The 20298-nt window shown below is 39.0% G+C and overlaps 1 protein-coding gene across 1 annotated transcript; it reads right to left on the bottom strand.

Moving 5' to 3' along the window:
- Window positions 1–4219: 4219 nt before the first annotated feature.
- HBE1 (hemoglobin subunit epsilon 1) lies at window positions 4220–18614 on the bottom strand. The gene is made up of 4 exons (XM_010364536.2): window positions 18572–18614; window positions 6011–6368; window positions 5666–5888; window positions 4220–4464 (listed from the first exon to the last, which is right to left on the bottom strand). The coding sequence occupies exons 2-4, from the start codon at window positions 6100–6102 to the stop codon at window positions 4336–4338; spliced, it is 444 nt and encodes a 147-aa protein (XP_010362838.1). The 5' UTR covers window positions 6103–6368; window positions 18572–18614; the 3' UTR covers window positions 4220–4335.
- Window positions 18615–20298: the final 1684 nt, after the last annotated feature.

Consider the following 20298-nt stretch of genomic DNA (forward strand, 5'->3'; position numbering starts at 1 on the left):
GGATCAAGGACTTAAATCTAAGCCCAGAAACTATAAAAATTCTAGAAGATAACATCAGAAAAACCCTTCTACACATTGGCTTAGGCAAAGATTCCGTGACCAAGAACACAAATGCAAATACGTAAAAACAAAGATAAATATCTGGGACTGAATTAAACAAAAGAGCTTTTGCATGGCAAAAGGAAGAGTCTGCAGAATAAACAGACAACCCACAGAGTGGGAGAAAATCTTCACAATCTATACGTCTGACAAAAGAATAATATCCAGGCTCTAAAATGAACATAAATAAATTATCAAGAAAATGACAAACAATCCCATTTAAAAAGTAGGCTTAAGGACATGAATAGACAATTCTCAGAAAAAGATATACAAATGACCAACAAACATATGAAAAAATTCTTAACATGACTAATAATCAGGGAAATGCAAATCAAAACCACAATGCAATACCACCTAACACCTGCAAGCATGGCCATAATAAAAAAAAAAATTTAAATTGATGCTAGTGTGGATGTGGTGAACAGAGAACACTTCTATACTGCTGATGGGAATGTAAACTAGTACAACCACTATGGAAAACAGTGCAGAGATTCCTTAAAGAACTGAAAGTAGATCTACCATTTAATCCAGCAATCCCACTATTGGGTATCTACACAGAGGAAAAGAAGTTGTTATATGAAAAAGATACTTGCACACATATGTTTACAGCAGCACAATGTGCAATTGCTAAAATGTGGAACCAACCCAAATGCCCATCAATCAATTAGCGGATAAAGAAACTGTGTATATATGTGACATATATATGTGTGGGGTGGGTGTGTGTATATATATACTTATATATATACATGGTGTGTATATGTATATATATGTGGTATAGAAACTGTGGTGTATATATATAGTGTGTATATATATGGTATATATATATGGGCTGTGTGTATATATGCCATATATATATATGATGAGTATATATATGATTCCATCATACATATGATGGGATATATATGATGGGATATATATATATGATGGGATACTACTCAGCCATAAAAATGAGTGAATTAAAAGCATTTGCAGCAACCTGGATGAGATTGGAGACCGTTATTCTAAGTGAAGTAATTCAGGAATGGAAAACCAAAAATTGTATGTTCTCATTCATAAATGGGAGCTAGAGCTAGGCTATGAGAATGTAAAGGTATAAGGATGACACAAGGGAAAGCGGGTGAAGGGAATGAGAGATAAAAGACTGCAAATTGGGTGCAGGGTATACTGCTTGGGTGATGGGTGCGCCAAAATCTCACAAAACACCACTTAATAACTTATGCATGTAACAAAACACTACCTGTTTCCCCAAAAACCTACGGAAATAAATTTTTTTTTTAAAATGCATGTTGCTTGTATGTTTTTATTTTATTTTTTGCTCTTGAGTTGCTTGAGTTCTTTTCATTTTCTGGATATCAGATCCTTGTCAGATGAGTAGTTTGCAAATATTTTTTCCTATTAGACAGGTTGTCTCTTCACTGCAGTGATTGTTTTCTTTGTCGTGCAAAAGCTTTTTAATATATATCCATTTTGTCTACTTTTGCTTTTGTTGCCTGTGTTTTTGGAGTTCCAGCTATAAAATATTTGCCTATACCTGGGCAAAGATTAGTTCTGAGTAGACATTTTTCAAAAGAAGACATGCACATGGCCAACAGGTATATGAAAAAAATGCTCAGCATCCCAGTCATTAGGGAAATACAAATCAAAACTACAATGAGATATCTACTTACCCTAGTTAAAATAGTTATTAACAAAAAGACAAAAAATAACAGATCCTTGTGAGGATATGGAGAAAAGGGAACTCTCTTACACACTGTTGGTGGGAATGTAAAATAGTACAGCCGTTACGGAAAACAGTATGAAGATTTCTCAATAAACTAAAAATAGTACTACATACAATCCAGCAATTTCACTAGTGGATATTTATCCAAAAGAAAGGAAATTAGTATATCCAATGGACACATTACACTCATGTTTATTGAAGAACTATTCACAATAGTTAAGGTTTGGGATCAACTTAAGTGTCTATCAACAGACGAATGGATAAAAAAAGTTGACATCTTTGCACAGTACTATTTTGCCATGAAAAAAGAATGAAATCTTGTCATTTGTAGCAACATGGATGGAACTAGAGGTCATTATGTTAATTGAAAGTTCTGAAGCAGAACAAAAACAAACTCTTGGTATGCCAAAGAGATAGATAATAAAATAAGCCAGACACAGAAAGTCAAATATTACATGTTTTTATTCACCTGTGGGAGCTAAAAAAGTGGGTGTCATGGTGGTAGAGAGTAGAATGATAGTTATCAGAGGCTGGAAAAAGTGTGAGTGTGTATGGAAGGGGATTTAAGAGATGTTGGTCAATAGGTACAAACACAGTTAGATAGAAGGATTAAGCCATAATGTTTGATATTTGAGTACAGTGACCATAGTTAATTACTATTTATTATATATTTCAAAATGGCTAGAAATGAGGACTTGAAATTTTCTCAACACATAGAAATGATAAATGCTCAAAGCAATGGATATCCTAAATATCTAGACTTAATCATTACATGTTCTATGCATGTAAGTATCACATGTACCCCATAAATATATAGAAATATTATATATCAAAAAATGCACATTGCTCTCATTTGTGGACTGACTGACTAGGTGAAAATATTTAGTGTGATGAATAACCCCTGTTTACTCTGTATATGGGCATATCGAAAGGTTATAAGGCTCAGAGAGACCAGTGTTATTGATAGCCTGCAACTACAATAATTGTTTGTCTCTCTTCCATATTCTGGATATATACAGCCAAATTCAAAAGTAATTCTCAGGAAAAAGTCTGATCAATGTGGGGGAGGCAATAAAATTACTAATAAAGTTATATTTGCCAAAATATGGCACTCTAACTTGGAAAATGCAAAGGTCCCTTGATATGAAAGACACAAGACCTGAAGGTCAAAACTCCCTGAGCAATCTAGCACTTCCTCGAAAGTAAATCAGTTAATATCCCTCTACCCTTCATACATGCGAGTCCCCAGGTCAGTGCCTGGTTTCCTCCTGTTATCTTCATCAGCCTAGGAGCTTTCGGTCATTTATCGCTTCCTTCTTCCTTCTCATCCCCCACCGTCAATCGCATACTATGTCTTTCTCACTCCACCTTTGTCCATCCTTCAAATTCCACAGACTCACTGCTCATCTTGGGTTTGAACTATTGTCTCTGTCCCCTTCAATCATCATCCATATTTTATTTTATCTGCAAACTTGAATCCATTTTGTGCACATAAGCAGATTACTTTTTCCCAAAATCTTATTTCCTGAGTCACTTAATATCCTAATGCTTATTGTTTAGTATTGCAATAGCATAGTAAAAGCTTGTATTTTTGTAGCCAGGCCCTGTACTATCTGGTCTTTCCTAGTCCTCCCTACCTATGTCTTACTCTCCCTTCTACTTCCAGAGAGCCAGTTTCATGCAAGTCACAAAGTCCTAGCTAGCTGGTTTTAGAATTTAAGCCTTTATCAGTATTCTATCTCCTACAGAAAGTCTTCATCACACCCTACAAAAACGTTCCCACTTAGATCCTAACTCTAACTTTATTTTAGCGCAAGTTACATTCTATCAGAAGATAATGCACAATGATATCATGTGTCTTAGCCTCTGCTAACCCATGAAATAATGGAATCCTTCAGGATAGAGCAGGATATTGTTGATACACACTCAATTCATCTTCTTATCTCCAAATCAATTTCATAAAACATGTGACAAGTTAGTTACTTCAAAATGTAAATAAGAGTTAATTAAAATAGTAATTCTAGCCTATATCTTGCCTATCTACAAAGTTTTGTTTTGTTTTGTTTTTGTTCTTAATGAAAAGTGACATGTACCATAAATCTGCTTTCTCGGGTACCGCAAACACCTCCTTCTTTCCCTTGTGCAGTAAAAACTGCCTAGGAGTCTCTGTCCACTTAACTAACCATTTTCCCACCCTTATAAAGACTTTTCTCCATCGTATCATCCTCCTTGGAATCCTGGAATTCTCCCATAACATCTGCATTAATTTTACAAGCCCCTATACATTTCTTAAGGAAGCTCTTGGTTCTTCCTATGTTTCTCTCCATCCCTTAGCTCATGAACACTTTTTCCTTTAACACAAGAGTAAAAGATGGAGAATATAAAATTGCAATTTTTGACTACTGAAGAAAATGTGCTTTATTAAACAGAATACTTTCTCTCAAGGCCAAGCCCAGTCCCCACGTGCAGAAGGAGGGTGTCAGGGTCATAGGAACACTGGCAAACTGGAAGAGAACTCAGTGGTACTTATGGGCCAGGGCAATGGCGACAGCAGACACCAGCTTCTGCCAGGCAGCCTGCACTTCAGGGGTGAACTCCTTGCCAAAGTGAGTAGCCAGAATAATCACCATCACGTTACCCAGTAGCTGTTAGGCAAAAGACAAAATAACACATAGGCATGTTGAGTAGAAGTTTCCGAAAACAACTTGCTGAAAAAACAAACAAACAAACAAAAACAGCTTTATACCTACATTCCTTGACAACCCTGACGTCAAACTGTTCCAACGTTTGTGCCTACCCAGAAAATTCAGATGAGCTTAAGTTCAATTATATTTTATGAGCCCTACATTCAACATTCTACCTACCTGCATCCTCACCCTCTCTTCCCATTTTACCAGTATTATTGGGCTCCCTCTCTCCCTATTTTTCTTTTTCTTTTTTTTTTTTTTTTTTTTTTTTTTTTTTTGAGGCGGAGTCTCGCTCTGTCGCCCGGGCTGGAGTGCAGTGACCGGATCTCAGCTCACTGCAAGCTCGGCCTCCCGGATTTAGGCCATTCTCCTGCCTCAGCCTCCCGAGTAACTGGGACTACAGGCGCCCGCCATGTCGCCCGGCTAGTTTTTGTATTTTTAGTAGAGACGGGGTTTCACCGTGTTAGCCAGGATGGTCTCGATCTCCTGACCTCGTGATCCGCCCGTCTCGGCCTCCCAAAGTGCTGGGATTACAGGCTTGAGCCACCGCGCCCGGCCTCTCCCTATTTTTCTTTAAGCAGTTGTCTAATTTCTGTAAATGTAGAATGGGAGTGCGGCAAGAGTTCTCAGCGGGAGTTTAAAATCCCTAATAAATTCAGAAACAAGCCTTCACTTGGTTACAATACTGATGGAAAATTTAGTATCTTTTAGAAAATGTGTCTTATTTTTCTTTGAGAAAATCTTTTTTTTTTTTTTTTTTTTTTTTTGCAAAAATCTCTTTCTAAACCTCAATTATCATGACCCACATAAAATAAGGCATTTCTATTTCCTTGAAATGGACTTTCATCTACCAAAAGCCAAATTTCATTCTTCTTTCACAAGTCTACAATTCTATAATACAATTCTCCGGGATAAACACATCAAGTTCTGGCAAGATTTCCTGAAAAGTTGAGCCAATTCAGGCTGTTAGTAGTCCTTTACTGTCACTAGTTCTGAATCAGGTTAATCTTGGTTATGCTCACTAGAAGTCTGCTGTTCTAACATCAAACTCGACCCATGATTTCTGAGATATTTGTTGATCTTTCCAATAAGATCATAAGCTTCAATTAATGTCAAACTATAAAGCCAAAAAAATCATATCACCCACACCTAAACTCACCTTGAAGTTCTCAGGATCCACATGCAGCTTGTCACAGTGCAGCTCACTCAGCTTAGCAAAGGCGGTCTTGAGGTTGTCCATGTTTTTAATAGCATCTCCAAAGGAAGTCAGCACCTTCTTGCCATGGGCCTTGACCTTGGGGTTGCCCAGGATGGCAGAGGGAGATGACAGATTTCCAAAGCTGTCAAAAAATCTCTGGGTCCAGGGGTAAACAACGAGGAGCCTATGAAATGACACCATATCAGATACAAAATTAGAAATGCAAAAAATCTTGAGGACTTTCCCAATCAACTTGCTAGGGTAATATTCACCCTTCATTCCCATGCATCAAGAACCAATGCTTACCTGCCCAAGGCTTCACCTCCAGCCTCTTCCACATTCATCTTGCTCCACAGGCTAGTGACGGCAGCCTTCTCCTCAGCAGTAAAATGCACCATGATGCCAGGCCTGAGAGCTTGCTGGTGACTGCAGCTGTATCAGAAGCAGATATGTGCTGCTGCCTCTCTGTGTGGCCTTTTATTCTTTACTGCCGAAGTTCTGGCCCCCTGTTCTCCATGGTACTTAAAAGTAATTGGTCAAGGCTGACCTGTGTCCCTCAGGGGTGGAGTCAGGTCCGGAGAGGGTCAGTAGTGACAGATGGATAGCAAGTTTGTGATAATGTGTGCTGGATCCTGAGGCCCTTTTTTGTTGGTTCCTCATCTATCTGCAACACAAATTTCCATTTGTCCCCTTTTTTACCTTCTTCATCGTCTTCCAAAATGATATCCATCTCTCCCATTCTCCTTTTCCAAGAAAGCCTCATATAAAGGAGCAAATCTCAAAACAGGAAAAAAAAGTTTCAGCCAAAGCACATTCAATATTTGCCTTAAAGGTGGTGACAGTGACAAAAACAGGGCCAAGAAAAAGAAAATAAAGCTGTTAAAACAGAATCTCACCCAGTTCTAGCTCTCTTAGGGAGAGCATTGTAAACAAAACTTCTGCACCTTAGTTCCTCTAGGGACACAAAAACCATACATAGTTCCTTCCAGAAACTGAACAGAATAGCAAGTAGTCTACAGTGGGACTAAAACCTTAATCCCAAAGTACAATACCTTGGGGTGATTCCCTAGAGAGGACAGACAGAAAAGATTACATCCAATGATTCCAGGGAATCCTCTCTCTTTTCATTTCTCTATGACCACAGGGGACATTGCCTACTTTGTGAGTATGGCCTGGGGCTCTCTTCTTGCTTGCCTGTCTGTCCTGCTTATACTTCTCACTGGGAAGGGAGCTGAGAAGCCTAAACTCCTAAAATCATTTAAAACCAAAATTTGTCATCAGGGAAAAAAGTAAATCGATATATTAATTAGGCTAGGAGTCAGGGTATATTATTCCTCTGGTGTCTTTTTTTTTTTTTTTTAAAGTCCCCATTGTGATGACTTGCTAGCTCTTTACCTGGTAGAACTGAAACTGGAAGTTGAGATTTACAGTGTATTCAATTCGATCCATGTGCCTGAAGAATATTGCCTATGCTATATCACTTAATCCGCCTTTATAATACCATTGTCATTACCCTCATATTTTAGAATCAAGGAATAAAGTCACAGAAGTTACTTAACTATCAATGTGACAGAAGTAATGATTGGGGGAATAATAGAAACAGAGTTCCACAAATTCCAGCATTGTTAATTCTAGAAAACTCCCTTACATCACCATAATCTCATTGCCCAGCCCAGTTCCTCCTTCTGGCTTGTTCTCCATCCATTTCTTTTCTTTCTTTTTTTTTTTTTTTTTTTTTTTTTTTTTTTTTTTTTTGAGACGGAGTCTCACTCTGTTGCCAGACTGGAGTGCAATGGCACGATCTCAGCTCACTGCAACCTCTGCCTCCTGGGTTCAAATGATTCTCCTGCCTCAGCCTCCCGAGTAGCTGGGACTACAGGTGTGCGCCACCACACCCAGCTAATTTTTGTATTTTTAGTAGAGATGGGATTTCACCATGTTGGCCAGGATGGTCTTGATCTCTTGACCTCATGATTCACCCACCTCTGCCTCCCTCTCCATGCATTTCTGTCATTTCTTTCGCCTATGACTCCCCTTGCCCTGCCAGATCTGGGAATTTCTCTTCCTACAGTTTCCTGCATCTTCAGGCCCTAGAGGTTCTTGGTCTTTTTTACTTAGCAGTATGGCTTCTGTCTCCCAAGTCAAGTGCCTTTGGGGATTCTATATTCCAAGTTTACTAAGAGTGTTTCTCTCTTCTATAACGTGACCTTGTTATTTATTATATTTTCTTATGTTTGTGATTAAAAAAAAAAAAAAACACTTGTGGCAATTAAGAATGTCTCCCTTGCTTTTCTCCCATGATTGCAGAAGTCTTTACCTGACTTAATGACTGCCCAGATTGTTATTATTCCAGGCCACTGAATTTCTACTCCATTTTCTGTTAGCTATTAACCAAGGGTATCTTTCTGGGCATATATTCTAACCATTGGCTAACACAGACATAACCAGGAATTCCTAAACTTGTTTTGTGTCACAGGCTAGTTTGGCAGACTGTAAGTGCTCAAAAAATATGTTTTATTGCATAAAATAATATACATTGGATTGTTAAGTTTAATTATACTGAAATACCATTATCAAACATCCAAACTTCACATTTGTGGTATAGTATTTATTATATTTGCTTCTTTATGAAAGCTTTAGATCTAGGATTGGGTCTACAGCTACCTTAAGATCCAAGTAGTGATGCAGATGAATGTTAATTAAAAATATCTGCAATGGGCCGGGCACAGTGGCTCACATCTATAATTCCAGCATTTTGGGAGGCCAAGGAGGGCAGATCACCTGAGGTCCGGAGTTTGAGACCAGCCTGGCCAACATGGTGAAACCCCGTCTCTACTAAAAATACAAAAATTAGACGGGCATGGTGGCGGGCGCCTGTAATCCCAGCTACTTGGGAGGCTGAGGCAGGAGAATCTCTCAAACGCAGGAAGGGGAGGTTGCAGTGAGCCAAAATCGTGCCACTGCGCTCCAGCCTGGGCAGTAAAAGCGAAACTCCATCTCAAACAAAAACAAAAATATCTGCAATGACTACGTTGTAGTATGAAAATATCTGTGGTTTCTCTTTATAACTATGTAATAGGTACTGATGATATCACTCTAGTTTGTTCTTTGCATTCAAAGTAGAAGAAAATGCTAAATTTCAGTTACATGTATGTAAAAATACAGACTTTTTTCTATAAACTTCACCAGCCCCCTAGGGTTCTGTGGACCCCAGATTAAGACTTCCTGGGACAAAATATATAGCTTAGGAAGACAGGATTCTAGGTTTGGAGAGAACATATTTGATCACTCAAGTAAAAGAACAATGAACAGACAAAAAGTTAGCTCAGCTGCTTGTAGCTTGAACCAAGCTGAGCTTGGCTACTCAGAGAAGAACAGTCCTTGAGATAACACAATTTTTTAACCAATTAAGATATAAATCTGGGTTTTCAGGTGGAATTTGCTACAGATCCACAGTATGAAGGCAGTGGCCCTTCCTTAGAACTTGAATGTGAGGGTCAGACATTGCCAAAGTCCAAGGAATAAGGACTAGGTCTCTCAAGGTCAAGAGTTTGGAGAACAGGTTCCTCCCTAAAACAAACCCTATGGGTAATCCCATCATTCTTCCCATTCAGAGTGTGGACACCAGTCTTCTCTTAGATTCAGAGTATGGGGTTGATCCTCTCCTGCTCCCTCAGAGCCAGTTGCAGGGCCTACATTTTCTTTTCTTACAGGTTCCAGACCTGGCTTGCATCCAGGGATCTGGCCCATTCCATGCTTCCTCATGGCTAAAGGTGGTAGGGAGGAGCTTCAAGAAAGGTTATAGCATTGAAAGGCCAGGTTTGTGTCTCAGTAACAAGGCTAATAAATCCTGACTCAGAAGTCAGGTAGGCTGCAGGCAGTCTCATTATTGCTTCGATGCTTGTTGGTTCAACATAAATTGCTGTACCTGCTCATTTTTAAGCATTTTATTTGTTTATCATATGAGATACCATCAAAAATGGATTATTGCCTTTCTTTCCTATATTAAAAGCCCAAAGTTTAGAGGGATAAGTGTTATGGCCATCCAGGATAGATCAGAAAGATTAGACAGTCAGAAAAAGTAATCAGTAAGAATATTCATTTATTGCCTATATAATTAAAATTAGTAAAATAAAATCTATGTATGTCTTAAGACATTTAAGTATAAAGGACTTTTAGAAAGAAACACCCAAATGTAATGAAGATTAATTCCTGCTTCTTTGGGTTTGCTTTAGCATTTGTAATTTCATAAGTTCTATGCAGGATTCTGAAAACTGTAAGATGCCTAATTTAAACAAGGAAACATCCAATATTTTCTCTCTCTTTTTTTTTTTTTTTTTTTTTTGAGATGGAGTCTTGCTCTGTCGCCCAGGCTGGAGTGCAGTGGTGGGATCTCAGCTCACTGCAAGCTCTGCCTCCCGGGTTTACGCCATTCTCCTGCCTCAGCCTCCTGAGCAGCTGGGACTACAGGCGCCCACCACGTCGTCCGGTTAGTTTTTTGTATTTTATAGTAGAGACGGGGTTTCACCGGGTTAGCCAGGATGGTCTCGGTCTCCTGACCTCGTGATCCTCCCGTCTCGGCCTCCCAAAGTGTTGGAATCACAGGCTTGAGCCACCGCACCCGGCCATATCCAATATTTTCTCAAATCTTTCTGGCTAATTACGACATGTATTTTACCTAAAGAGTCAAACATTGTACTGTTCTTAGATGCTATTAGTATGAAAAATTATATAAATTAGATTATTGTTAGGTAAAGTAGGCCCTTCACTTTACTGAATGTTTTCCATGATATTATCTAAGAAACAAATACTTTAATGAATATTCTTTACCACAAATAACTTACTTTATTTTTAATTTTAAAATAGGAAAATTGTTAACAAGGCTTGTAAACCACTGATGGGAAAAGGGCTGCTTAGGATTCTAAATTAGCCAGATTTGAAATTATTCTGCTCCCATTATGTATCTGAATTTATATTCTCAGAACAGAAATAGATGTAAGCAAATGATTCTCCACAAGTCATAAATTCTGTGGCTGCCTTGCAGGAAGTCTGTGGCTATTTTCTAGCGTCATTGTAAAGAATGAGAGAATAGACCATAACAAGTGTGCAAACTGTTGCTTTCTTTTTTTTTTTTTTACTTTTATTTTAAGTTCAGGGGTACATGTACAGGATGTGCAGGTTTGTTACATAGATAAATGAGTGTCAAGGGGGTTTGTTGTATAGATCATCTCATCACTCAGGTATTAAGCTTAGTATCCATTAGTCATTTTTCTTGATCCTCTCCTTCTCTCACCCTCCACCCTTTGATAGGCCCCAGTGTGCGTTGTTTCCCTCTATGTGTCCATGTGTTCTCATCATTTAGCTACTATCTGTTGTTTTCATAGTGTGCGTCTGCCTCATTTCTCAAAAAGTTTGCAGGTGAGTTTGAGCCAGGGCTGTGGCTCATTCTCAAGAGTGATCTCTCTCCCTGGCAACTTGGAGCACAGATATCCTATTGGGTGACGGACCTCGGGAGCCACTGTGACTAAAGTAGAACCAGAGATACTTGTGAATGTTAATTAAGCAGGCAGGATCGTTAATGGGAAAAAGGAGTAGAAAGCCAGAATCAGCCAGTTATCGCCACACTTTCCTACATCATGGGCCTTGAAGGTTAAAACTTGAGTCTGTCAACTTAGAAAACTCATAAATATCCCATTTTCCTCTGAAATATAGCTTTACTTTCCTGGTTTCTTTGACCTTTTGAGACCTTGAGTAAATAAAGTTGTCTTCATTTATTTTCATGATTAAAATTCTAAAAAATTTTTGGGGTTTTTTAATTAAATTGCATTGCCTGATGTATTCTATGAACTAAGAACATAGAAATAAAACAATACTCTAAAGTAGTTCAGAATGTGCTTTCAAATTATATAAAGAGTTAATTCAAATGAGACTATTTTAAGTGCAGGGCTTTGAATCCTATGTCTAGAAATTTTGAAAAACATCTGATTATATGCTAAGATTCCACCTGTAGCACTGGAACAGAGAAGGCCTTGACTTGGTGATCTTTTTTAAATTCTGAAACAACAGCAACATAAAGCTAATTACTTTTTCTTGCCTATGCATGCTATCTTCAGTACTTTGATTATTTAGTACTGAAACTATAACATAGTATGTTTCCTGAATAAAAAAAAAAATCTGTATTTCTCTGGGGAAGGTTAAAACTGAGGATTGGCAAGTGAGCAAGGCTGAAATGGAAGAAGCAATGATTTCGTTAGACCGCTTTCATTAATAAGATCACCCATCATGAGGAATTATGGGAAACCAGGCCCCTTTGTTTTGTGTTACTAAGGGTGAGGATGCTTAATGATTTTTCCCTCCTCCAGGCTTCTTTTAGCCATCGATAATTCTAGCCCCACAGGAGTTTGTTCTCAAAGTAAATTCCTGCAACCCTGAGCTTATTGAGGCTGAGGCGTCTGTGAAGGAAACAAACATCTCCTCTAAACCACTATGCTGCTAGAGCTCTTTCCTATACTCAAGCCTCATTCAGACCCCAGTGTCACCAGTCTCTTCATGTACCTATTGTTTTTTCTTCTTCTTCGTGCTTGTTTGGTCATGTTTTGTGGGAGGTTAGGGGCTCATTTTATTTATTTATTTATTTATTTAATCAACAGAGATGGGCAAACTCATTTTTTTTTCTTAAGCCTTGGGATGGTGATAACTGGGCAGCGTCAGAAACTGTGTGGATATAGATAAGAGCTCAGGACTATGCTGAGCTGCAGTGAGGGAGGGACCTAGCTAAAGGCAGTGAGAGTTAGAATGCTCCTGCTGTTGCCTTCTCAGTCCCCATGCTTAGTTTCTACACAAGTAGATAAATGGAAAAAGGTGTAAGTTAGTGTTTGAGAGTCCTGCATGATTAGTTGCTCAGAAATGCCTGATAAATATGTCATGTGTGTATATGTGTGTATGTATGTATGTGTGTATATATGTGTGTGTGTGTTTTGTGTTTACAAATATGTGGCTATCATCAAAATGTGAGGGCTAAAGTGACCAGATAACTTGCAAGTACTAGGATGCCAGGAAAATAAATTACATTCCAAAAATCTAACTGAGACTTTAAAAAAAAAAAAAAGTGATCCATGGACACAGGGAGGGAACATCACACACTGGGGCCTGTTGGGAGGTGGGGGGCTAAGGGAAGGACAATATTAGGAGAAATACCTAATGTAGGTGACAGGTTGATGGGTGCAGAAAACCACCATGGCACGTGTATACCTATGTAACAAAACTGTATGTTCTGCACATGTACCCCAGAACTTAAAGTATTAAAAAAAACAGTGATCATAAAAGAGGCTCAAATTTAGCTATAAGAGATGGAATGACTCCCAGAATTCTTAACTATAATCTTATAGGATATTCTCATGTATAAATAGAGTATGTTTATCATTAGAGATTTGGCCAGCCAGGAAAGCACAGAAAAAAAAAAAAAAAAAAGAAAGAAAGAAAGAAAAGGAGCTCTGTTGCCCCACAGTGCGGAGATGTTTTGAACCTTACATAACACTGATGTCCAGGCCAAGGCCATCCTCCCTATGAAGATGGATGAATAAGCCGTATCTGACACCTATGAAATAATGTTTATTTTAGTGGCATGAATGCATTAGGCTATCTGCCTTGGCACAGTTTTTCTTTACTTTTACCTGACTGATGAAAGGAAACAACTAATTGCTTACATAAACATGACTGCGCCAGTTATAAATTTCAGTGTAAATAAACACCCTGGTTTTGATATTCATCTTTTGAGTCTTTTATTTTGGTCAGAACACATTTTCAAGAGCAAATCTCTGTGTACAAAACAAATGAGTCCAATTCTAGAACTCAGTAATTCCATCAAGCCTCTGCCTGCTGAAGGCTAACTAGCTCTACTCAGGCTTAGCACTTTCAGCACTACTCCACTGATTTCTTAGTGTGTGCAAAGCAGTGGATGTGTCAGCATATATCCTTTTACTTGCAGTTGTGTGTGTGTTTGGCTGCTCATTCATTCATTTGAAATTGTAAAATTGCTAAGAATAGAGCACAAAAACAGAATAGAGGAATAAAGTTCCTGTTTTCATGGACTTGATAGTGGAAAGAGCTTGACACTAAATAAGCAAATGAAACATGTTATATACCGATGAGGTTGGGTGCTATGGAGGAAAAAACAAAACAAAACTGAAATGAAGGCCAGAGTGTGATTAGGACAGGGTGAAATGGTATTGCTACTTTAAGCAGTATGGTAGGAAAGTCCTCACTATAAAGTTAACACCGGAGAGGGTACCCATAGACGATGAGGAACCTATTTATATGAAATTGTGATTAAATATTTAAGGCATAGGGAATGGCAAATGTAAATACCCTAAAGATGTAAGATGCTTAGAATTTTCAAGGAATATCAATAAGAGCAATGTAGGATTAGATTAAGTGAAGGGGAGAGTAAAAGATGAGTTCATAGAAGTCCTAAATTATAAAATTTGGGACACTAATAATACCTACATCATAGAGTTGTAAGAAAAAAACTCTCCACACACACACACGCATATATATATATATATTTATATGAGAACTATATATATGTATCTGTAATAAACACAATATATGTGTGAACAATTATTGTAGAGAATTGTAAAGAATTGACTTTATTATAAGTGATATAGGAAGCTACCAGAAGACTTTGAACAAAGAGGTGACCATATATGACTTACATTTTGAAAAGATTAATTTGGATGCTATATTGGGAAGAAACTGTAGTGGGGCAGTGGTAGAAGCAGGAAGATTGTTTTGAGTCAACAGCTATAATTTAGTTGGTGGTGATAGTGACTTAGACCAGAGTGGTAGCATTGGAGGTGAAGGCAAGGGGTCAGCCTCTGAACACATCCTTTAAGGAAAAAACAACAAGATTTTCTGACAGAGAATATGGAACTGGTGTATGTGTTGCACTCATGCACACTCTAGTGCATGCTAATTTCTGGGAGAGAGTATGTGTCAGAGTAAGGATTTTGAAGCTAGGCAAAGTGAGTCTTTGGGTTGAATTTTGTCAAGGTCTTTGTTCATCACAGTCTCTACCTCAGAATTGGCTTTAAAGTTGGAAAGCTGGATGGGTGGATAGGGAAATGAGAAACCATCTGTGGAGCTTGTCTACACATCATGCCTTTAGCCAAAGTGACATCAACAAGTATTTCTTGGATGCTGACCACAGGCTTATGAGCCAGGCCCCTCTACCTGAAGGAAGTTCATAGTTTCTTTAAGGAGGGAAAATGGTAAGATAAGTCAGAGAACAATCAGACAGAATTCTGTCCAGTCAGGGAATTTGACGGGTTTTTGTTTGTTTGTTTGTTTTTTGTTTTTCTTGAGACAGAGTCTCGCTCTAGAGGCTGGAGTGCAATGGCACGATCTCTGCTCAGTGCAACCTCTGCCTCCCCAGTTCAAGCAATTCTCCTGCCTCAGCCTCCCAAGTAGCTGGAATACAGGCTCCTGCCACCACGTCCAGCTAATTTTTATATTTTTTAGCAGAGACCAGGTTTCACTATTTGGCTGGGCTGGGTCTCGAACTCCTGACCTCAAGTGATCTGCCCACCTTGGCCTCCCAAAGTGCTGTGATTACAGGTGTGAGCCATCACACCTTGAGGAATTTGATGTTTAGGCTGTGACCTCCACACTAGGAAAGGAAGGTTAACCACTCCCACCCCCCCTTCTTCCTGCGAATACCCAATCACACTGCAGAACAACACCTGCCTTCCCTAGAGGCATGCCTTCATCCCTGATGAGTTGTTCTTCCATGTGTAGAATGGAATAAGAAGGATAGAATTCAATTTAACAAACTTTGAGTACTTACTAGAGCCTAGGCATTGTGTTGACAACTATGTTAGAGAGAGAAATAGACAAGGTATAAACTTTTCCTCAGGACCATCTACATAATTTCTAGGCCCAATATAAAATGAAAATGAATAGGCTCTGTCAAAAATTATTAAGGATTTCATGTCAGGAACAGCAAGGATGTTAAACCAAGCATGGGGCCATCAGGCTATATCTGCTATTCATGGTATGAAAAAATAAACAGTATTCTAGTTATTTAGTGACATCTTTCAAGTTTAGTCTGATGTCACCCTTTAAACACTTCCACTCAACCTAAACAATGCTAGTCTTTCTAGACCCATCCATGGAATTTTTTCCCTACTGTTTTGTTTCTAATGAATTTGTGATTTAAATGGCTCATATTCCAGCCTGTGCCATAGTTATTACACATTTAACTCACTCTCTGTATTCTGCTGTCTGCATAAATACTCTTGAGGTTGATTTCCTTTCTTAATGTTTGCGTTTATGTTAGACATGCATCATGTAGCCTGTCTTCATTCCTATCACAAACATATACTTGAATCAAAAAGTAAGTTTTAGCATAGCATCACTAAATCTTCTCTCTGTGCTCTTAGCGAAACCAAGCAGACTGACAAGAGGTCATTCATTCACCAATGAATACAAAAATCAATGTCAAGTACATGTGAGGTCCTGTAATGGGTCCTGGGCCTGCAAAACTGTCACAGCTGCTGACCTCAAGAAGCTCAGTGGAGATATAAAATTCATCTGAAAATTCCTCACGGGTCTGTTGAACTAATTTATCTGCCTCCTTTAAATTTGTTCCTTTTTGTATAGTTCCTTAAATCATGTCACATTTCTGAAACATCTTTGCCACTGCGAACTCCTACAGAAGCCAGCTTCAAAGCCATTCTTCTGGAAGCCTTCTCTGACCCTTGACCTGTTTTTTCTCCCTGCGAGCATTATCTCTGTCATTGTTTTTCGTCCTCTTGTAGTCCTGCACAGTTACCCACACAAGTGAACCCTTTCAGCCCTCCTGGAGGAATGTTTCTTTCCTTTCAGGACCAGCGTTGCCTACATTTTCCCAATAGCACCACAACTGGCCTGAGATGTGTCCTTAAGGTGAGAGCTTCCCAGTAGCACCCCTAGTCAGATCTGACCCTGTACATGAGCATGTCCTCTAACAGCACTGGCCTTTTGTCACCGAGCTGTCCAGGGGTGCCTTCAAATGGCAAACAAGGTTTGTTTTCTTTTCCTTTTTTCATGCCTTCCTCTTCCGTATCTTTTTTTCAATCCGTGTCTCCAGGACTCTGTGCAATGTACACATTCAGTATGTGAATCCTAGAAAGGTAAGAGCTGAAAAGATCCTTTAGCCATCCAGCCCTGCACATAATTATATATAGGAGGAAGCCTGTATGTAAGGTTTTGCCCTGGATTATAGGGTGCATGGGAACGTGTCAGGGAATTCACTAGCATAGGCTGTATGCTTCAAACGACTCTAATGGTATTTGATTAATGACAATGCATTTTATGAACTAAAAGTCTATACCCATGTTTTAATAAAGCCTGATTCTGCCACTTCTAGGTATAGAGGCCACCTGCAAGATAAATATTTGATACACAATAACTAATCACTATATGGCAATTGATAACAATAGCAAATATATATATAGAGAGAGAGAGAGGAAATAATATATTCTAGAATATGTCACATTTTAACTCAGGCATCCATTTTCTTTATAATGCTGTTTGAGGTGGAGTTTTAGTCAGGTGGTCAACTTCTCCTTTTTCTTGCCATCTGTCCTATAAGCATCCTGCTGGGGACCCAGATAGGAGTCATCACTCTAGGCTGAGAACATCTGGGCACACACCCTAAGCCTCAGCATGACTCAGCATGATTCAGCATTGCTGTGCTGGAGCCAGAGGGTTTGCCTAGAAGTTTACACAAAACCAGGAGGCAGGGAACAGGGCATTGACCCCGAGTGGAGCCTGGCCAGAACTACCCATGCTTGAACTATGGGAGATCACTAATGGAGACACACAGAAATGTAACAGGAACTAAGGAAAAACTGAAGCTTGTTTAATCAGAGATGAGGAGGCTGGAAGGGATAGAAGGAGCTGGGCTTGTAAAAAGTAGAGTAATCATTCAGCAAATGGTTTTGAAGCACCTGCTGGATGGTAAACCCTATTTTCAGTGCTTGAATCATAAATAAGAATAAAACATGTATTTTATTCCCTGCAAGAGTCCAAGTAAAAAATAATAATGAATTATAACACGTGCTCTGTTACCTAGGCTGGAGTGCAGTGGCACGATCTCAGCTCACTGCAACCTCCACCTCCTGGGTTCAAGCAATTCTCCTGCCTCAGCCACCCGAATAGCTGGGATTACAGGTGCACACCACCTTGCCAGGCTAATTTTTGTACTTTTTATAGAGACAGGCTATCACCATGTTGTCCAAGATGGCCTTGAACTCCTGAGCTCCAAGCAATCCACCCACCTTAGCCTCCCAAAGTGCTGGGATTACAGGTGTGAGACACCATGCTCAGATTTTCCATATTTAATAGAGGTATTTAAGGATGAAAGAAAAAACTGTTTCTCTCACTATGGATTATTTTAGAGAGTGGAGAATGGTCAAGAAGCTTTTTTTAAAAATTAAGAAAACATAAGTTGGACCTTGAGAGATGGAAATTTATTTTTTGGATGGAGAATACCCATTCTCTACCTCCCATCAGGGCAAGGTACAAGGAACTAGCTAAGACACAGTGAGACAGGGTGGCTTTGTCTTAGGGGCCCCACTGGTACCTAGATGAGGAGGCACCTTCATTACTCCTCACAATCAGCTCTGCGTTTCTCCTCTCTTCTACGTCAGAAATTTTGTAAGTCTACTAGGGTCAGGCAGATCACACAAGAAAAGAGGATGCCAGGTAAGGTCTGCAATGAGTATGAGCCCATCCCTGATGAATTAAGTCAATCAACACTTTAGCCAGCCAAATGTTGCCATGAGAGATTAGGAGGGGCCCAATGAGCCCAGAAATACCACCTACTTCTTAGATGATCTTGAGTAAGTTGCTTAACTTCTTGAAGTCTCTGAAATATAGGATGATAACATGTATTAGCTAATAGAATTATGAGGATGAGATTGGTTTATTGTGTAAAGAGCTAGGGACACAGTATATATTCAGTAAGTATTTTCTGTTACAGTATTATGATAAATATATACTTGCAACAATTACAGTCGCATGCTACCTTAAAGAATAATTGGAAGTACAGTTGTTCAGAGGTATTTCTTGACTGTGAATGTTGGCAGCAGATTCAGCTTATTTTACAACACTATTCAGAACTCCCACAATAATTCCCTAGGAGACATTTAGACAACAAGCCATCATGTTGTAACTTCTCATCTGTCTTCTCTCGCTTACCCTCTCATTCACCCACCTCTTTTGCTCTCTGTTTCTGTGAAAGTACCCTTCTACTTAGCCTGCTTCTGACCAGTGTGCATGTCACTGGGTAATATGAGACCTCTGAGCTTTGGCTTAGAAGGCAATATAATAATAGCTAATTTTTGAGAAAGAGGAACTCTAGCCCATCATGGATGACATAGGGAGTTCTGTAGGACTGAGTTCTTCCATTCTTTTTACAGATGAGATAGACAATGTGAAGCCCAAAATGATTGTAAAGTAGTTAGCATATGGATAAATGGCTTGCACTGGTAAATTTTGGGGAAACTTTGTTGTCAGACCCTGCAAAGGGAGATGCAGAGAATTTGCAGTTTCTTCTCATTTTTTTGTATACCTATCACAGTATCACAGCACTATCCCTAGCATAGTTTAGGGCCCTCGGTTCTTGACCCTAGTTAGAATTTCACACAAACTTAAACTAGACAAATATACGTATGTTTCTGAGGCAGTGAGATTACTACAGGATGAAGACAGAGCCAATGGGTTAAACCAGAAGAGTAAATGAATACTATAACATATAAACACTCCCTTTAACGAAAGTTGCAGCTTGACCCAGGGTTCAAAGGGTAATTTGGGCAGGCATGGGCCTTCAGTTTTCTCAAGTATCTGCTTATAATCTGTCATATGACAATCTCTGTAACCCAAGAGAGAGTCTCTTTATTCTGAACTTGTTTCTAAATTTTTATTTACCTCTTTCTCCCTCAAACTTTCCTGAGGAGATGAAATTATGTTTGAGGAAGTATGATCTGCAACTGTGGCTTAAACCATAACTTCCAGTCGCCAAGAAGTAAAAGTAAGAAGAAAGAGCCACAGGGCAGGAATATCTACTTCTAATTTCTTGGGTCCACAGTATCTGAGTTGGTGTTTTGCTGCTGAAAAAACACTGTCTTCCGTGGTTGCAGAACTGCGCCTACATCCTAGCCTCACTATTTAGTGGCTCTGTAAGCTTGGACAGATTATTTCATCTCTTCGATCTTCAAGTCCCCAGTTAATGAGAGCTCGTGTAATGTAGACAGTAGGAGAGCTCAGACCATCTGACTTCTAATCACTAATTATCTACTTATTAGCTTGTGCTTTCCATAAGTTGATTTACACTACAAGTACATTGGGCTCCTCATCAATAAATGAGGTAATAATCTACTCCTAAGTATTGGTGTGAGTAAAACTAAGTTAATTCATATAATATACTTTTTTTTAATGAAAGGATGTTTTATGTTTATTTCCACCTTGTGCTCAGGCCTGAGCCGCAAGTACATTAAGACACTGAATGATATCACCCAGAGAATACGTAACCAGACAACATACAAGACTGA

This window comes from Rhinopithecus roxellana, chromosome 15 (assembly GCF_007565055.1).
Source record: "Rhinopithecus roxellana isolate Shanxi Qingling chromosome 15, ASM756505v1, whole genome shotgun sequence".
Lineage (NCBI taxonomy): Eukaryota > Metazoa > Chordata > Mammalia > Primates > Cercopithecidae > Rhinopithecus > Rhinopithecus roxellana.